A 17,255-nucleotide genomic window follows, 5' to 3' on the forward strand; every position below is an offset into this window, starting at 1 on the left:
AATAATAGTGACGAAAGAGGAACATAAATAGATTTGTTAATTAGAAATAATTTTTGTGCGATTTAAGGAAACGTTTGATTATATAAGCGGTTTACTATAACTCATTTATTTATTCTATTTTTAAACCTACAGTATTTACTTTAGTTCTGAAAATAAGGGAAAATATACATTCCTGAAGTAAAATAATTAATATTGAATGTTCTTTTTATCACAAATTAAAATGTTCTTCTTTCTATGTAGCTCTAGTGATATACAATAGTTTCCTTCTGGACTTAATAATCTGTCCAGAAACCATTGGCATTGTTCACTGTATCCATTCTTCTATGTACAGAATTAACAAGGTTGTGGATATATCTATCTGACAATGCAACATCATCCCAAGCATCTGAAACGAGATCCCACAATTCGTCCGTATACCTAGGACGCCGACCCTGTAGTTGTTCATTAACACCGCGTTACACTTCCGCCCCACATTTTCTATGGGATTTAAGTCAGGACTTTTTGGCACCCATGGAACCTCTACGACATCATCCCTGTGAATGTTGAACCACCGCTACACGGCAACACATGTGTGTACGGAAGAAAAGTCGTGTTGGAATTTTATTTTGTTTTCGGGCTGAAACACACGCACACTAGGTAGCATCACATTTTCCAGTATATTGGTGTACTGATGCCCATTCATATGCTCATGAATCCTCCATAGCGCGCCGCCACCATAACCAGAAATCCATCCCCACATCGACATGGACAAACGACCAATGCGTTGCCTCTGGACCACATATTCAGGGTCAAATCTCTTGGATTGTTTCGGTCGATATACTTGCACTGGCCCTGTGCTGTGGTTCATAAACACTTTCTCATTCGAAACGATGACCTCTTGCCATGGATAGTTGTAATGCATTTGGCAAAATGCGACACGATCAATTCGATGGTCTTCAGTCAGAACTTTACCGCCACTCTTCTCGGCACAATATTGGCACTATTGAGCCTTTTAGAAGCCGTTCTGTTGGAAGCAGGAAATCCCGTGTCGGCAACAAGCATTTTAGAAGTGTGAAATGGAAAGTGCCTCGAACGTTCTATTAACATAAGATCTTGTTGTGGTGTTGATGCCTTGGGTCTTCCGCTAAAAGGTTTACGAGTTACGTATCTTTGCTCTTGATACTGCGCTCACCATCTGGACGCTATTCTAGTCGCAACTCCATAGCGTTCTCCAGCTTGCGCCGCACTAAATCCGCCTTCCTCGATCAGTGCAATTACTTTGGCTTTGACGTCCATAGCTATCGAACTGAAAAACTAATGATGATTTTCGAAGTGGTTGTGGCTATTTATAGACAAAATCTGTTGGTAAAGATGGACAGGGTCACGTGTCTAGGACTCTAGAAAAAACACGAAGTAGGCTATACAGTGGTCATAAATCATAAACGTAGTATGCCTGTAGAGTGAAGACAGACGAACATAGGGGATGAAAATTACATTAACAACATTCTTCATATCCGCAATGGCAAAACCAATGGCAAAACAACTTTCTATATGTCGACTAAAACACAACAAACATTGCAATTATACAAATACAGTATATTGTAGACTTTAAACAAAACCATTCCGAACGTCAGTCTCTCGAAGCGTAGCAGCTATGAGGGGAAGTCAATAGTGTCCCTATTAGACATTCTGAACAGAAAGAGTCCGAAAGCCTCTCCTTCCTAGCCCAGGAACTTCGAAGGGAGGTAAACACTATCCCTCTTAGACACTCTGTACTGTGATAATCACAACAAAACCGGCATAAGTAACATTATGAGTTTTGCTGCTCATCGGCCAGATTTTTCTTCCGTGACTGTACAATTCCTGTGAGTACGTCTTTAGTAGAAAGGTCGTTTTCAATGCTGAAGAGAATCAAAAGCTACTCTCGAAATTCTACTGGAGAAGAGAGACTATCTCATGTTGGAATTATTCCAATTGAAGCATGCCTACTAGGAGAACTCAGGAAGAAAAAAAGAGTTCTTTGATGAGGTGGTTACCAAATTTGCTTCCCAGGAGAGAAGGATTGAATTTCAGTTCCGTTGATCTTACTGTGAGAAGTGCCAAGGGTGAGTTTAAAGCCAGAAGCTTGTTATTTTATATCAAATGTTGTATAATGGTAGCTTTAAGAAATTTAAATTGATATTAGGTCTACTTATTTTAATATATGTTCTTTTAAATTATTATCAGTTGTGATTTTATCAAGGCAAGCCCCTTGATTTACTATTATTTATCTAACAATTATAATATTCAGTGCTTCGGCTGTCTGAATGGTCACCGCACGCCACTGTCCAAGTGTACAGTTTCATCACTTGGACAAAGACAAGCCCCTCCAACATACTTACAAATTGATCTAAGGGAGCATGCAAGGATTCCAACTCTGTGAATAGATTTGTGTGTTAAGAAACTTCCCAAACTATGATAAATATCTGGATCTAAAAAAAGAGCTAGACAGCAAGAAAGTAATGTAATGAAACAAAACACATTAAAGAGATCTGGGCAAGTTGTTTGACATATGCAATGAAAGAGATTGGAAATAAGGAGGGCCAGATGTTTCTTGAAAAGCAAAGAGAAAAGTATTTTGAAGTAGCATGGAAGGTAGTGATCTCAAACAGCTGCAAAAGAAACCAGAGCTCGGTACGAAGAAGTGAAATCTGTGTGTGTCTAATGCCTACCCACTTCACTTGCGTGATTTTGCATACCGCGGATAGATGACAGGACTGTGATCCATTTTCAAGTTGCACACCACTTCGACAGACCACAATATGCATAATGTGTATCTGTTAAGAGTTACGTCGTGTATTAGAGTGAGTATATGTGTAAGTGTAGTGTAGGAAATGATGAGGACGATGACAAAGGTGAGGAAGAAAGAAAGGGGGAAACCCGGTGCTGACACGTAGCCTACTCCTGTTGATAGCACCCAGGGGACCACCAGTCTTAATGTCCCCATCCGATGGGTGAATCTCTATCAACAGTGACATATGCCTTCTTTTCATATGCACGTGGAGAGATTTGGGATTTAATTCAGGCATACTGCTGCACAATTTATTGAGTAAAAGTTGTGCACCACCATCTCTCCTAGTCCCGAGGTAGAAATCTTACATGAAAATTTCTGAACCTGCTGAGAATCGAACCTGAGCCGGCTAGTTTGAAGGCAGTCGCATTACCACAGCACTAACTTGGTGGACATGAAGAAGTGAATTTATATCCATGAAAGGAAGAGCAACCGACCCTCTTCATCATGTTAATCACCTAGTACATCTGATAGCAAGAATGCATATCGACTGTCTGAACCATTATCTTGATTTTCAACATTATTACTTGCTTCAAAGGTTCCCTCCTCACACCTAGCGTCCCTAACAACATATTCCAGTCACCTAAAGAAGTCAGTGCCTTGGATAGAGTCAGTCTTCCAGATTGTGCAACAGTATTTGTAGCTGGAGCCATTGCTGAGACACTAGATAACATTAGAGAGTGGAACAAAGCATCTATTGGTATCAAATACTCTCTAACATTAATACTGGACAGTTCACGATAAGAGAGGCGAATGACTCATCAGTGCTATCTAGCAGCAGGGAATGTTGACAGTGAGGATAACGTGGCACATAGCATGGTAAACTGCATCTAACAAGAGTTTTGTACTTCAACACGTGGTGTAAGTCGTAAGGATTATTCTCATGGCTGTTCCACAACATGTCAGGGAAAGTGGAATTGTTTGTTCTGTGTTCTTCTGTAAAAACTACGCTTGGCAAAAAGATGCTAGATCGTTCTTCAGATTTCCGAAGTGAGTAGGTGAGTGAGTAGTCATGTAAATACAAGTAGTCTATTACTTTTCTGCCACAGGATGATGATGATTATTACAGTAGAGTCAGTAGATAACTTGTTCTGTGACCTTATCATGTGTTGTGGCTCTCACCAATGGGTATGGAGAAGGAAGATAATTAGTCTGAGATGAACTTTCGTGTCAGTAGATTCGTATAATTTTAATCATGAAACAAACTCTCTTTCTGTTAGCTCATTCTTTTCCCACTTGCACGATTCACATGACAGGTCTCGTGTCCTCACCATCATCATCATCATCATATTATTATTATTATTATTATTATTATTATTATTATTACTGTTATTTGTTTTTGTCTTATAGATGTGCCATATGGGTAAATAAATGTAAAAGACAGGACCTAGACGAAACGTTTAAAACTAGAGGAACAAAGTATCTGTACAAAAATCACAGAATATGTTCAGATCACTTTAGATTATTGGACTTCAATAACCCTAATTTGAAAAGTCAGGAGTAAGTAAAAATAAGGTGTAATTGGAAAAGTACCGAAGTTTCAAATGAGTCATAGACCTGTTAATTTTTAATATATTTTTTTTAATAACAGACTGAAGAGAACAGCTATTCCTTCACTGAATTTAACAGCGCCTTCTTCCGAAAATATGGGTCAAAGTACAATGAAAGAACCGCGAAGGTCCCCAAAGAAACGCATTAGACCTTCCATCGAGGAGGCGACAGGTTCTCCGATTCCAGACAGAAACGACGATAGTCCTCTACCAGGTACCTCATAATCAGATAGTACATTAGCAATAACATGTTCTCTGTGCTAAGTGAATCAGTTATTAAACTGCATAAAACTACTTTACTTCCATCATACCAAACACAATTTCTTTATAGTTTCTCCATACAAAATACTGAAAGTCATGACTTTTTCAAACTAAATAGACGCATATTGTGATACGCAACATAAAAATACGGATTATTGATTTTGTGAAGAAAGTGTGTGAACTCATGTTTTCTCATACAAACTGATTCAGTTAGTTATTCAGAAAATATTATTTACCTAGCCCTAGACTTTCAAGACGTTATTAATATTTCACTAAATTAAGTCCCTGTTTATTTTTTAAGATGCAAGAAATCCTAAAAGGTCAAAGATGGCTCAAGATCTTCAGATAAAGACACTTTCTAAAAAATTGATTCCAGCTCAAAAGTTGGTATCTAAACACAAAAAAATTATTTCATCTCTTCGGGCGGAAGTGAGAGCTCTGAAGACAACCAGTTCAAATACTGATTTAATCAAAATTGTTTCTAATGATGAATTCATTATGTCGCAAGTGCGTTTAAAAAGAAAGAAAAAAATGGGAAGGCGCTATTCCAGTTACGATAAAAGTTTTGCATTGCACTCCATTATTGCTCACCTCAGGGCTACAGATTTTTAAGGAGAAAATTGTGTTTGCCAACAGTCAGATCTCTCCGAAATTGGCTTCATGGATTTGGTATAGGCCCCGGTATAAATCCCACCATTTTACAATTATTAAAAGTAAAGTCTGGAATGCTGCCACTAAATGAAAAGGTAGTAACAATTATTGTAGATGAAATGTATTTGAAGGAAAATATAACGTACAATGCTAAAGTGGACATTTTTTAGGGATTCATTGAATTGGGTATACACAGCCCTAACCAACAATCTCAAACTAATGTAAAAGATTCAGAGGTACCACTTGCAAACCAAGCAATGGTTTTTATGATTCGAGGAATGTGTAAAAATTTTAAGCAAACCATTGGTTATTTTCTATCGAAAGATGCCATGCCTGCAGAGATTTTAAAATCACATCTGCTTGAAATGAAATAAATGAAATAAAAGATACGGGATTTATCCCTAAAGCAATTGTTTCAGACCAAGGATCAAACAACACTAAATTGACAAGACTGCTTGGATGTAATGAAGTACAGCCTTATTTTGAACACGATGGTGAAAAAAATTTATTTGTTTCATGATACACCACATTTGATTAAGAGCATAAGGAATAATTTAAAACATTATAATTTTAAGCTATTTGATAAATTAATTAAGTGGGAATACCTAGAAAAACTTTATTTTATAGATAAAGACATGAATCCCCGACTTTGTCCTAAAGTAAAACTTAATCACTTGAATCTACCACCATTCACATCGATGCGAGTGTGCCTTGCTACACAGTTATTAAGTCATTCTGTAGGAAAAGCTATGGCAACACTCATAAAATTCAAACAGTTACCAGAGGAGGCTCAACCTACTGCAGACTTCATCCTGTTCATGGATAAAGCTTTTGATTGTTTTAACTCTTCTAGTTTCCAAACTAGTAAAGCCTTAAATAGGCCACTAAGTGAAAATTCCACACAAATTTCTAATGAAATAGAAAAAAACATTTGGAAATATTCAGGTAATAAACAATAGGAAAATGAACCCAAGATGTATAAATGGCTGGCTAGAAAATTTACAATCTTTAATAACAAGAAGATTAACACAAGGCTGCATAGAAAATCTCTCTTCTATTATTCGATCTAAAGGTGGAAACAACGTAACTCCAGACTAATCGAAGTTTAGAGCTACAATTCGGGCAACCATGACGAAACAATTCCTAAGTCCTCCTGAAACAAGCAACTGTGAAGCTGATGTTTCTTCTTTCTTACTCAAGAAAGAAGATATCGAGGCAGCTAAATTGAATTTTTGCAGTCCAGGCATTACAGATGTCTCTGATTTGGATGTAACTGTTGATGACAAAAATGTACAGCATACAAATGAAGAAACCGTGTTGCAAGAAAATGCAAGGGCTTATGTTGCAGGTTGGGTGTGTAGCAGAATAAATCACGAAATTTGTCGAAGAAATTTATCTTGTAAAGAAAACCCCAACAATGACGTAACAACGCACATCGCAAATAAAAAATACTGTAAAGATTCAAAAATTGTTTTTCCTAATGATGTTTCTCTAATGCTCAGCCAATTGTGTTCTGATGTTTTTAAAGAAATTGATCATGTTATTTATAAAACTAGAATTGGTGTAAAAAAAGAACTAGTTAAAATGGTAGTGCTCCCTGTTAACATGTCCATTTGCAGTGACTGTGCCAATGTCTTCATTGATAAATATTTCAATGTGTTAATAAATTGTTACAGCAAAAATAAAATGGACAACCATACAGCTAAAAAACAAAACAAGCGATGTATGAAAGCTGCTAAAGTCATGCACAACTAAATTTCATCAAATTTGAAAATATGAGAATTTATCAATTCATTTCTATTCTAATAACTTTGTAATTTGTTATTAATTAAAAATGTTATGAACAAAGTGACTCTAAAGTATACTATTTATTGCTTTGCAGCTTCTTATTGAAATCAAATGCACACCTCTCCTCTTTTCTTCACGTAATCCAGTACGGCGCACAGAGTGTGTGAACGTTTCAAGCCACTAGATGGCAGCACTGTCACTTTTCGCCGCCGCTTGCAATGCTAAACAGGAAAGCTTTCCAGTATTAATGTTAGAGAGTATTTGTTGGTATTCAAAGTCCACAAGCTTCTTACTCTCCATAAGAAATATCCCAACCAAACTGTAGATAAGAAAGAACAATTATAGGCTATTACGGCATTTTGCCAACATCTTTGGTTTCTCTCTGAGCATCTAGTTGCTTTTTTGATGACCAAGTGACCACAGAGAAAAAGAAAAATCATCATCATCAACATCATCATCATTTACTAAACAGGCTTTAGATAATGTGGTCTGTTGTGGACTCAATTCGTTAAACCAGCAAAAAAGGAAAATATAGTAACAAACTTGCAGCCTCCACAGAAACCTGATACTCCTCAATGACTACAGACCATGGCTAAATTGGAAAACCTGAAATTGGAGAATCCTGTAACATTAAGAACCGGTTATTTATTTGAAGATTGAAATAGGAAGAGACAAATCTCAATCTTTCCTGCACAGACTTCCTAAAGAGTGGTTTTCAAGGAACTTCGTGATTGCTCCTCTTAGACGAAAGTAGTAAATGACACGACAGAACGCACTATCAACCTGTTCCAAAAGTACAATGAGACATTGACGAAGATGAATAGAAACAGTTTCTTCTATAACTTTTATCCAAACACTGATAAGAGTTTTCTACTCCTTCAAAAGCTGCTCTGACTTTTTTCTTTCACTATGTTACACATTATAAACTTCTCACCTCTGGAGCAACTTGTAAATGGTAATATTTTAATGAAATTTTTTGTGCTTGTTTTACACATTAATGCATAATATTAGTCTTGTGGGAATTTGAATTTTTTAAAGTTCGGTTTTTTGCACCACACTACCATGTCAAGACACTGGAGGAATTTCTGTTAGCTACTAGCAAACACATGTAATTTTTAAGTGAAGAGTTGTCTTTTAGATCTCTTATGTCAGATTCTAGAATATTGACATAACTAAGTACTTGACTGAGGGTATCGAATGTATTTTGCATGTTTAATCTTACTGTTTCTATTTGGACTGTAAGAGATTCGGTATCATGTATGTATCTCTGGCAGACTTAGTGTTCTCTCAGAAGATAAACTTTTCTTGGTAGGCGATCTATTGCAGACTCCATCCTGTTGTTCTCTCACCAGTGATAGCTTGGTTGAAACATGATGTGAACTGACATGAACTTTTGTACTGTCACCCCTTGACAATCTTTCTGATGATAAACATTTCTTGCCTGGAAAGATGAAGGACCCACCTCATGTAAAAGCCTCATACTCAGGATTGCCGAATTTGAGACAATCAAGGTGGAATGCACTTCTGACTGCGCACCTCTTAGCTTTACAAACCACTCACTATTGCTCGTATAGTGTGGTCTCTCACCTCGCATGCATCGGATCTTAAAAAACAAGCCTTTTGAAGACTTGATTGCTGTGTGGATTTAGATTCAAACATGAGCACAGCTTAAATGTTATTGACTACTAACGACCCAGCAACCATAAAGCATTCTGAATCGTTAGAGACTGGAATTTTTTGTTGAGTTCAAAGTGCAAAATGTGGGATTTTCAAATAGGAAAATCGGTGCTTTCAATTGAATTTTTCAGTATTTTCACATTGTTCGTTTTCGAGCTTGGAAATTGGTATGTTCATTTTTATAAAGTCTTTACAACACTTTTTCCCAGATATTCGCAAGTTTTCTTTTTGTTTTGCACACTGCAAAAACAAGTGGCAATAGAAGTCAGCACAAGAGATTGTTCGTCTTCCTTGCAAAAATTAATTGCCGATGCATGTTTTACCAACTTCGAATCTTTCTCAACAGTATCTCTTCTTTCCCACGAGACCTCACAATTACAAAATTTACACATGACTGTACTTTTGTCTGTGCAATAAAACCTATGCCTTATATACTGGAAAGCTCTATTGGAGCTATTTTATTATTAAGCATTCTTGTAGCCTCACTTGCACGGGAACACAATAATGTTATTTCGCCTATGTGTGACACTATAAACAAATAAAACAAACACACTCAACACGCTCCAAAGTAATATGCATTCAGCAGACTCACAACGCTCACAATACGATTCTCGCACATCGCTACATATATCAGATATGATGTCAGGAGTGTGTTTAGACCAGGTATTTGAATTAAAACCTTCTAGCTCGTTGACCGTTGACTAAAACAGATTCAGAATCGAATGTGCAATACTAGTGACCATAAATATCGACCTTATCTGTGCGACAGCTATCGATTATCGATTGCAGTAAAAAAAATTAAAAATTGAAAATTCGCGCACATAGTTCGCTAATTGCTTAAAAAACCCCATTCCCGACTTGATACGGATTTCGCGATGTTTCACGAATTCAAATCAGGCATAAATGAATTGAAGAATGTATATTTACTGTAATTAGATGTTGAGAAATATTTTTTTTCCAAAATTCGAGAAATATTCCATTCCCTATGAATTGTCAATACTTTAAAAGAAGGAAATAATATATTTCATTCAAATGGAATAACAAATTGTAGGAGAGAGGAAAACGAAGTAGGGTAAATCTTGTTAATATTGTGATAAGAGTAATATCGTGATACTGTGTTTGATAGCTTCTTATCATGCTTTTACAGAGTGAGAGAAGGACCGATTTCATGCAGCAACTTGTCCACGAACTTGTCCTTAATACATTGTCACAAAAAACAGATTTTTGTCTCGATAAGTAAAATTGTAATAAATTCTCATACCAACTATCACGATATTACTCATATCACGATATTACCAACCTTTACCCTATCTTATTAATGTGCTTAATAATGTACACATTTTTGTAACTGTTAGTTGCCGCATGCTTTAAAATATATTTTTGAGAAATAAATTAAATAAAATTTTAATTCAACTTTTATAATAAGACAAGAACAAGCTGCCTTGTTTTGTGATTGTAATTTAGGTCTACCTTCGTTATTAGTGAGACATATGCAAGAGATTTTTTACATTGACTGAACATTTTTTTACTTTCATATATTGTCTCTTCTTTACAGTCGAAACTAAAGCTTTTGCCCCCAAAATGTATTTAAGATTTTTATTGAGAACTGTCTAGACAGCGGTAATCTGTTTGGTTAAAGATTTTAGGCTAAATCATATACTAATTAATAGGCCTACAATATTTTAAAGGGAGGGGCTACTCATCAATTAGCACTGGTCAGCTTGATGAGTTAATGACTGAATTTGGTATAATTTTCCTCTATTCAATACCTAATTCCCTCTTTACCCTTTCCTATCCAGTCCTCTGACTGAACTCTTACTTTCTTCGACCCCAACGGTATTAGAGCATTCGAGGCCTTGGGGTTCATTTCCCTTTCCTTCCTCCTCTTTCTACTTTTCTGTTCCTAGTGCTGACCTGCTATGGCACTAAAATCGTCCTCCAGTGGCTTAAGGAGGGAAAGCTGGTGATCAATAAGATCTCCCAGCTAGGTCCAATGGACCCGTCGACCAACAGCAGGTGTGGCCTCCAGACATTCTGGGGGTTGTGTGTAGTCACCAAAACGTTAAAATATGGTGTTCACTTAAATCGGCTACAACTTGCCATTTAACTCCAATATGAAATGAGTACCATTAAGGTAGAATTATCCGGAGGTAAAATAGTCCCCCAATCGGATCTCTGGGGGGGGGGGGGGACTACTTTAATCGTACAGAATCAACTAAATATCCTACAATGGAATGCTGGTGGTATAATATCAGCTAAGAAGACTGAACTAGCCAATATACTCTCAGAAAATCAGGAAATGGATTATGAACACCTAAAAATGTGTGCTTCACTGGCTGACCATGATAATATCTTTGAAAAATATTGGAGTGCAAGAGGTCAAATGACTTTATTGTCAAACGCCTGGCATTAGAAAACAACAACAACATAATGTATTTTGTAGTTGAAAATCTATTTATTTATTTAAATTATGTTTTTGAATAATGAATAGACATCGGATTTTTAGGCACTAAAAATTGCAGTTTTAGGCGCCTAAAATAAGCTCAAAATTTGTAAAATTAGGCTCTATTTTAATGAAAATAGGCATTTTAGGCACATCAACGTATCATACTTATTTCTTTCACTGAAATTTTTAGTTATACACTAAAATACGCACAAAAAAGTATGTTTAAACATTAAAAAAGAATACTATGTTATATTTATAAACAGAGCTGCACAAATTTAATATATTGAAACTAATGAAATAATGATTATTGATATCAAGATTACTCATTTTAAGTTATTGAAATTCAGTTCCATGCTCAGACTTTATTATAATTATCTGCACTGTACACCACCAGAATTTTTTTTAAATTCTCCACAGTTTCAAGAATTGAAACAGAAAATCAATATCCCAAATTTAAAAGAAAACTTACAAATTAAACCAAACCCCTTAATTCTATTAAATATAGAATATAATCTAAATTTAACAGAAGAAATACTGAAATCAGAAGTAAACACTGAAATAATGGAACAATTGTCTTTAGAGACAATTAATATTAGGTACCCTCCACAAAACTGGCTTCATTTATACACCGACGGATCCTTGATCTCCAGAGAACAAGGTGCCAGTGCAGGTGTTACATGCTGTCTCTTCTCACTTTATAGATCTCTTGGATATGGAACAACAAGTTTTGATGGAGAAATCATTGCAATAAGTGAAAGTCTCAGGAATCTTCTATGCCACATCAATAAATTTAAAAATGCAGTTATATTGTCAGACTCCAAAGCAGCTATTCTATCAATCGTATCTAAACACACACCTTCATCTCAAACAGCAGAAATAACTAAAATGCTCTCCCAATTAATATCACTCAATAAAAGAATTGTATCCCAATGGATACCATCCCATTGTGGAATCCTGGGAAACGAGAATGCGGATGATTTAGCAAAGAAGAGCAGCACTGCTACTTACAGATCTGTTACTAAATCTACGTATTACTCTGTTAAAAGATTTATTAAATCTACATACTTAGACTTGAACAAACAAAATTTGATAACACAATCCCAAGGGAAAAAAATGGAACTCTCTGCATCAAAATCCACAGTTAATTCCCGATTTACCACGAAAATCGTCTGTAGCTGCATTTAGATTGGCAACAGGCCATGATTGTTTGGCCAAACACCTGCATAGAATTGAAATATATCAGTCCCCTAACTGCCCATTGTGCAACTCAAACCAAGAAATGGATTCGGAACACCTCAAAATCTGTGCTTCAGTGGCTGGCCATGATAATATCTTTGAAAAATATTGGAGTGGGAGAGGTCAAATGACTTTACTGTCAAACGCCTGGCATTAGAAAACAACAACAACATTATCTGGTATAGCAGAGGAGGCAAGATCTGCCCTGCGACCTTATCATGTGCAGTCACCAATGGGTATAAAGGGTCAAGACAGGTTTTAGTCTGAGATGAAATTCCATGTTGGTAGATTTGTACAGTGGCGGCTGATTGGCTGAGGCAAGTGAGGCTGGGCCTCAGTCACTTTGTTTTCTTAAACTCAAAATTTTAGTGGTTTTTAGTCGTATATATCATAGCTATTATATTAGTTCTTTCAATGAAGCATATAGAGTTGTAGAAGTAGAAAACCTTGTGATGTATATAGACCTGTCTTGCAGTAAAATTTGTTCCTGAAGCCAGGATCACTCATGCCGTGTCTGGCTTCTGCATTTCCCCGGGTTTTATGGTTGCACTGGGAAAGCTGAAACTGAGATACATTTCTTGTGGCCTCGTGGCCTAGCAGGTATTCCCCCACCCATCAGCCTTCACTTCTCCCATTCAGAACTCGGTTCTTGTCAATGCCTGTCTCAAGTGTCGGTTGGGATGAGAATAACAGTGGTGAATCGTCATATGGTCCACTGTGGTTATGTGTTTCGGGAAAATAGTAAATAGAAGTCTTATGGCCATGCCGTAATAGTTTTGAATTTTGTCTATAACTGAGTCAGTTAGCCTCCCCTTTCCTAATAAACCCTTACCATCCGATAATTTTTGTCCCTTCACACTGGTTTTCAGTCTCCTCAAAATGCCCATTCTCTTCTGTATGTGGCCTATGCACTCTAATTTGCTAATTTGTACGTCATTCCCATGTGGTTTCAATTCCTCAACAGCAAGGAATGACTTAGAGTCCCATCTCCTAAATATTTCACATATCTCACATTATATGAACTGAGTGACCGATTGAAAATGTTCGTCACACCTGCAACCTCCACTCCACCACTTGACCCACTGTAATTACATTCACAATCGGTTTCATGTTTATTTGTTGTTCTACCTTCACACCTACAATGTTTTGATAATATAGCAAAATCAATTACCTTGCCAGTGTCCACACTAGTTGCCGTCACAACGCCATTTAGTGAAATGTGACCCCTTTTCTGCCACGTCCCATCAAAGGCAGCTGATATGCCTCTGACATTATCATTTCCTGCAACTGCTTCTTCCACAGCAACCTTCATGTTATGTAATGCAACATTTTCAATCGCAGATCCAATTATTATGTTATATCTAGTAGACCTGGTTGGAGGAGGTGGCAAATTCAAAATGCCACATAAAGTCTCTCCACCTGTCTTACCTTTTCCTATAGCCCTAAGGCCATACATAGTCTAACATTTATTGTGTAGAGTTTACATGTTATTGGGTTTATCTTTGAAATATCAATAGATGAAGAGTTGTAAAAATTTACACCAAACGCACAGTATTTACATTTTAAAACTAATTCTGCAGCAAGACCAATGTGCTTTTTTACCTCAAGAGATATCCCACCTTTGCCACAGCCTTTACAGAATACATTATTTTGCAGTACACTAGATAATATGCCAACATCTATAACCCCATTGGTATCACTAACACTGTGTTCTTGTTTGAGGGTTTCATACCTGATTTTAGAATCTTCAAGTTTCTTTCCTGATGCACAGCCACTATTTACAGATTCACACTGACCACGTGTGCTAGAGGGTTGTAGGTTAGAATTCACCTTACTAACAGAGTTCTTACGTTTACCAACATTTCTTCTCTTCTTAAATACTTTCAAGCTACTTTTGTAACCCATATTGTAAGAAAATATCACAAAATGCACCTCTATAATGCAACTGAACTGTATCGTAACACAATTAATAATAGAACTCCGTACAGCACGTGTATAACATCACAACACTGTAAACAAATCCGTTGCTACGAAACAAAGCACAGACGGTAAACCAGGTGTACCAATACACATAAATTCCCTACAATGAAAAAATTTCGCACATAAGGCGCAAAATTTGAAACTAACATAGTAGTATCACAGTCTAGTATATACAGTCGCGAAGCTCAATACGTAGTAAATATGCAAACATTAGATAGTTGCTCACCACTAGGATCGCTAATATCGCCTCATTACAGGCAATACAAAATAGTACAGTCACAGTCTATTGTTTCTAGCACCCTCAAAACTCAACCTTCGTGACTGTATATAGTAGACTGTGGTAGTGTGCTAGATGAACAGGAGACAAGCCCATAGGCGGAGTAATGGGGGCCACTGCCCCCCCCCCAACTTGTCTGATCTCTTTTTTTTTTTTTCTATTATTCTATTGAATTCAAAAGATCTTTTTTTTTTTGTTTTTGTTTATGATTAAGTTTTTGTGCTTAAATTGATGATAATGTGCCTGGACTATAATACTCTATTTATTTTAAATTTCTGAATGTATAAGAATTCCTATACTACCTCATTTGAGGAATGGAAGCACTGTAATGTTTCTTTCGTAACAGCCTGTACTATTGTCTTTGAAGTCTGCAGTTGTTGAGGCCACCACTTCGAAATGTATGAATAACATACTGCACGACAATGCAGGAAAAAGAAAAGTGATCCAGTATAATGTGTAAACTTAAAAAATGAGATTAAATAAAATAATTATTAGAATTTACATTTCATATATCTTCGGAAGGTAAGCTTCATATAAAAATATTTCTGTTAGCACTGTTACGTAGTTTTATTGATGTATGCATGTGTTTCTGCACGAGAGAGAAAAAGAGGGAGATTGTTTTAAGTTATGCCCTATTATAATTTGTAGCAGACCTACAGTTCAAGCCCTATACAACTCGGTTTGAAACATCGCCGATATGGATGTAACACTGTAAAAAACATGCCCCTCACCCCGAAAATACCTTTATTAACTGATCATATTCCAATATACTGTACCACGGTCAAGCTATAACGGAGGAGGAGGTAATTAATTATGTCTTTCTTTGCCACCCCAAGGAAATGGTCCTCTCTCCGCCTATGGACACGCCCACTTAAATGTCACTGTTCATTTAAACCGAAAAAAAAAAACATACTTAGGAATAAGATACAAACTTAAATCATGGCTCATCTGAAAGATAAATGAAAAATGAAAAATTCAAGATTTTTTGGCTTACCAGGTCCCCTTAAATTTCAGTGTTTTTTAAAATGAACTAATCGCTGTTAGTCTTTTTTTTTTTTTTTTTTTTTTTCCAGTTCACTTTATGTTAAATGAAAGTCCTCTGAAAATGCTATAGACGGAGCCAATAAACCAATTTTTCGTAAAATTGCAATGAGCCCCATCTGCATGTATACCCTTCTTATAATAAACATTGTAACCTGGACTGTTAAAATGTGACGTCTGCTTGAAAATTTTAACATCAACTACAATTTTTGAGTTCACTGGGTCCTTTCCTTTAAAAGCCATTATTTTCGTTTTCGTCAGTGCTATATTAAATATAATAAATGACTATAATATTAAATACAAATACACAAAATCTGGAACTTAATTTTAGAAAACTATAGGCTGAGCCAACTTCAGCTAAAAGGACCATTTGCAGTGTGTAAACCAAATACTTGTAAAATTGTAGAATAGACTCTCATCTAACTACTCTGAATTATCTTGAAGACAAGATCTAAGATAGAGCAACTCTAAGAATTCATCAGTGCTATAGAGACAGTGATATAATAGCAAACTGATTTGTATAGACCTATTTATTTACTCTCATAATCCTTTATTCGTCTTTTCGTTTGACAACTCAAGTTATCAATTCTCTTACTTCTGTAACCATACACTTCTTGTCCAGTCGTTGGCTACTGCAGAATTAAGGCTGAAATATTCCCAGCCACTTTTGATAGTACCTCTGATTGAGGTTCTGGCTGATATGTACATCTATTATCAGACAGTACATCTCACTTGACAATACGTGCCAGAGGAAGAACAATTGTTTGTATCATATAATTCTGAAGTCTGATTAATGTAATATGTAGCTAGTCGGCGATGTATGCAATGGAGGGGAAAAGAAATTGGTCACCTACCCAATTATCTTCCGGCTTAGTTGCTTCATGAGTGATGACTTATTGGTGTCACTTATGAGATTCAGACCTGTCTTCGGACAGCTGACAAAGCAACAACTTTTGATAGGCTCAAAAACTTTTATCTCACGTAAAGTCTGTCAGGAATGGTGGAGAAGCTCATTTTTTTTACTGATTGCTATAGACTTATTCCACGTTAAGAAAAACGCATTGAGCATATAGGGCTGTTCGATCAAATGATCAGTTGGCACAGAAACGCCTGCCTGCCACAGCTTCCACAATGTGCTCTGCAAGGTCCATGAAACCAATGACTTTTTCTTAATGTGGAATGATTTATAGTAAAGCATGCGGGAATCTCAGCCCTTTCGTTCTCGTTTTCTAAAAAAGTCTCCTCCGAGTAGCCAATTTGGATGTTCTTTTCTTTAACATTTTATCGGGCTCTAGCATCCATATGCTCGAGGGTAAAGGGTGTTGTTTGGACTGCAGTTAGAATTTGGTGACCTCTCTGCTCTACTTACATCAGCTTTCTTCCCGCTGCACATTCGGCAGAGTTATGGTGGTGAGAATCTTCACAGATGGATAGATTATAACCTTGGACTTGTTTCGAAAATAAACTTCTATTTGGGATTCCGATTTTGCTGCTCCTGCGTCCGATGTGAGTCACGGGTGAATGCAACACCGCGCCCCA

General features: G+C 36.5%; 1 protein-coding gene across 7 annotated transcripts in view; it reads right to left on the minus strand.

Annotated features, from left to right (window-relative positions):
• LOC138693707 (putative polypeptide N-acetylgalactosaminyltransferase 10) overlaps positions 1 to 17,255 on the minus strand; it is a 387,765-nt gene that overhangs the window by 268,063 nt on the left and 102,447 nt on the right. For 2 of the 7 annotated variants that reach the window (XR_011330386.1, XM_069817535.1), the window contains exon 1: positions 13,590 to 13,951. The exons of the other annotated variants lie outside the window; for them this stretch is intronic. Coding sequence is in view for 1 of the 2 variants with exons in the window: in XM_069817535.1 (XP_069673636.1) it covers positions 13,590 to 13,874 (285 nt within the window). In the remaining variant the exon portion in view is untranslated. Of the gene's footprint in view, positions 1 to 13,589; positions 13,952 to 17,255 lie in introns of those variants that run through there. 7 annotated transcript variants of the gene reach the window in all.

Source organism: Periplaneta americana, unplaced genomic scaffold (assembly GCF_040183065.1).
Source record: "Periplaneta americana isolate PAMFEO1 unplaced genomic scaffold, P.americana_PAMFEO1_priV1 scaffold_18, whole genome shotgun sequence".
Taxonomy (NCBI): Eukaryota; Metazoa; Arthropoda; class Insecta; order Blattodea; family Blattidae; genus Periplaneta; species Periplaneta americana.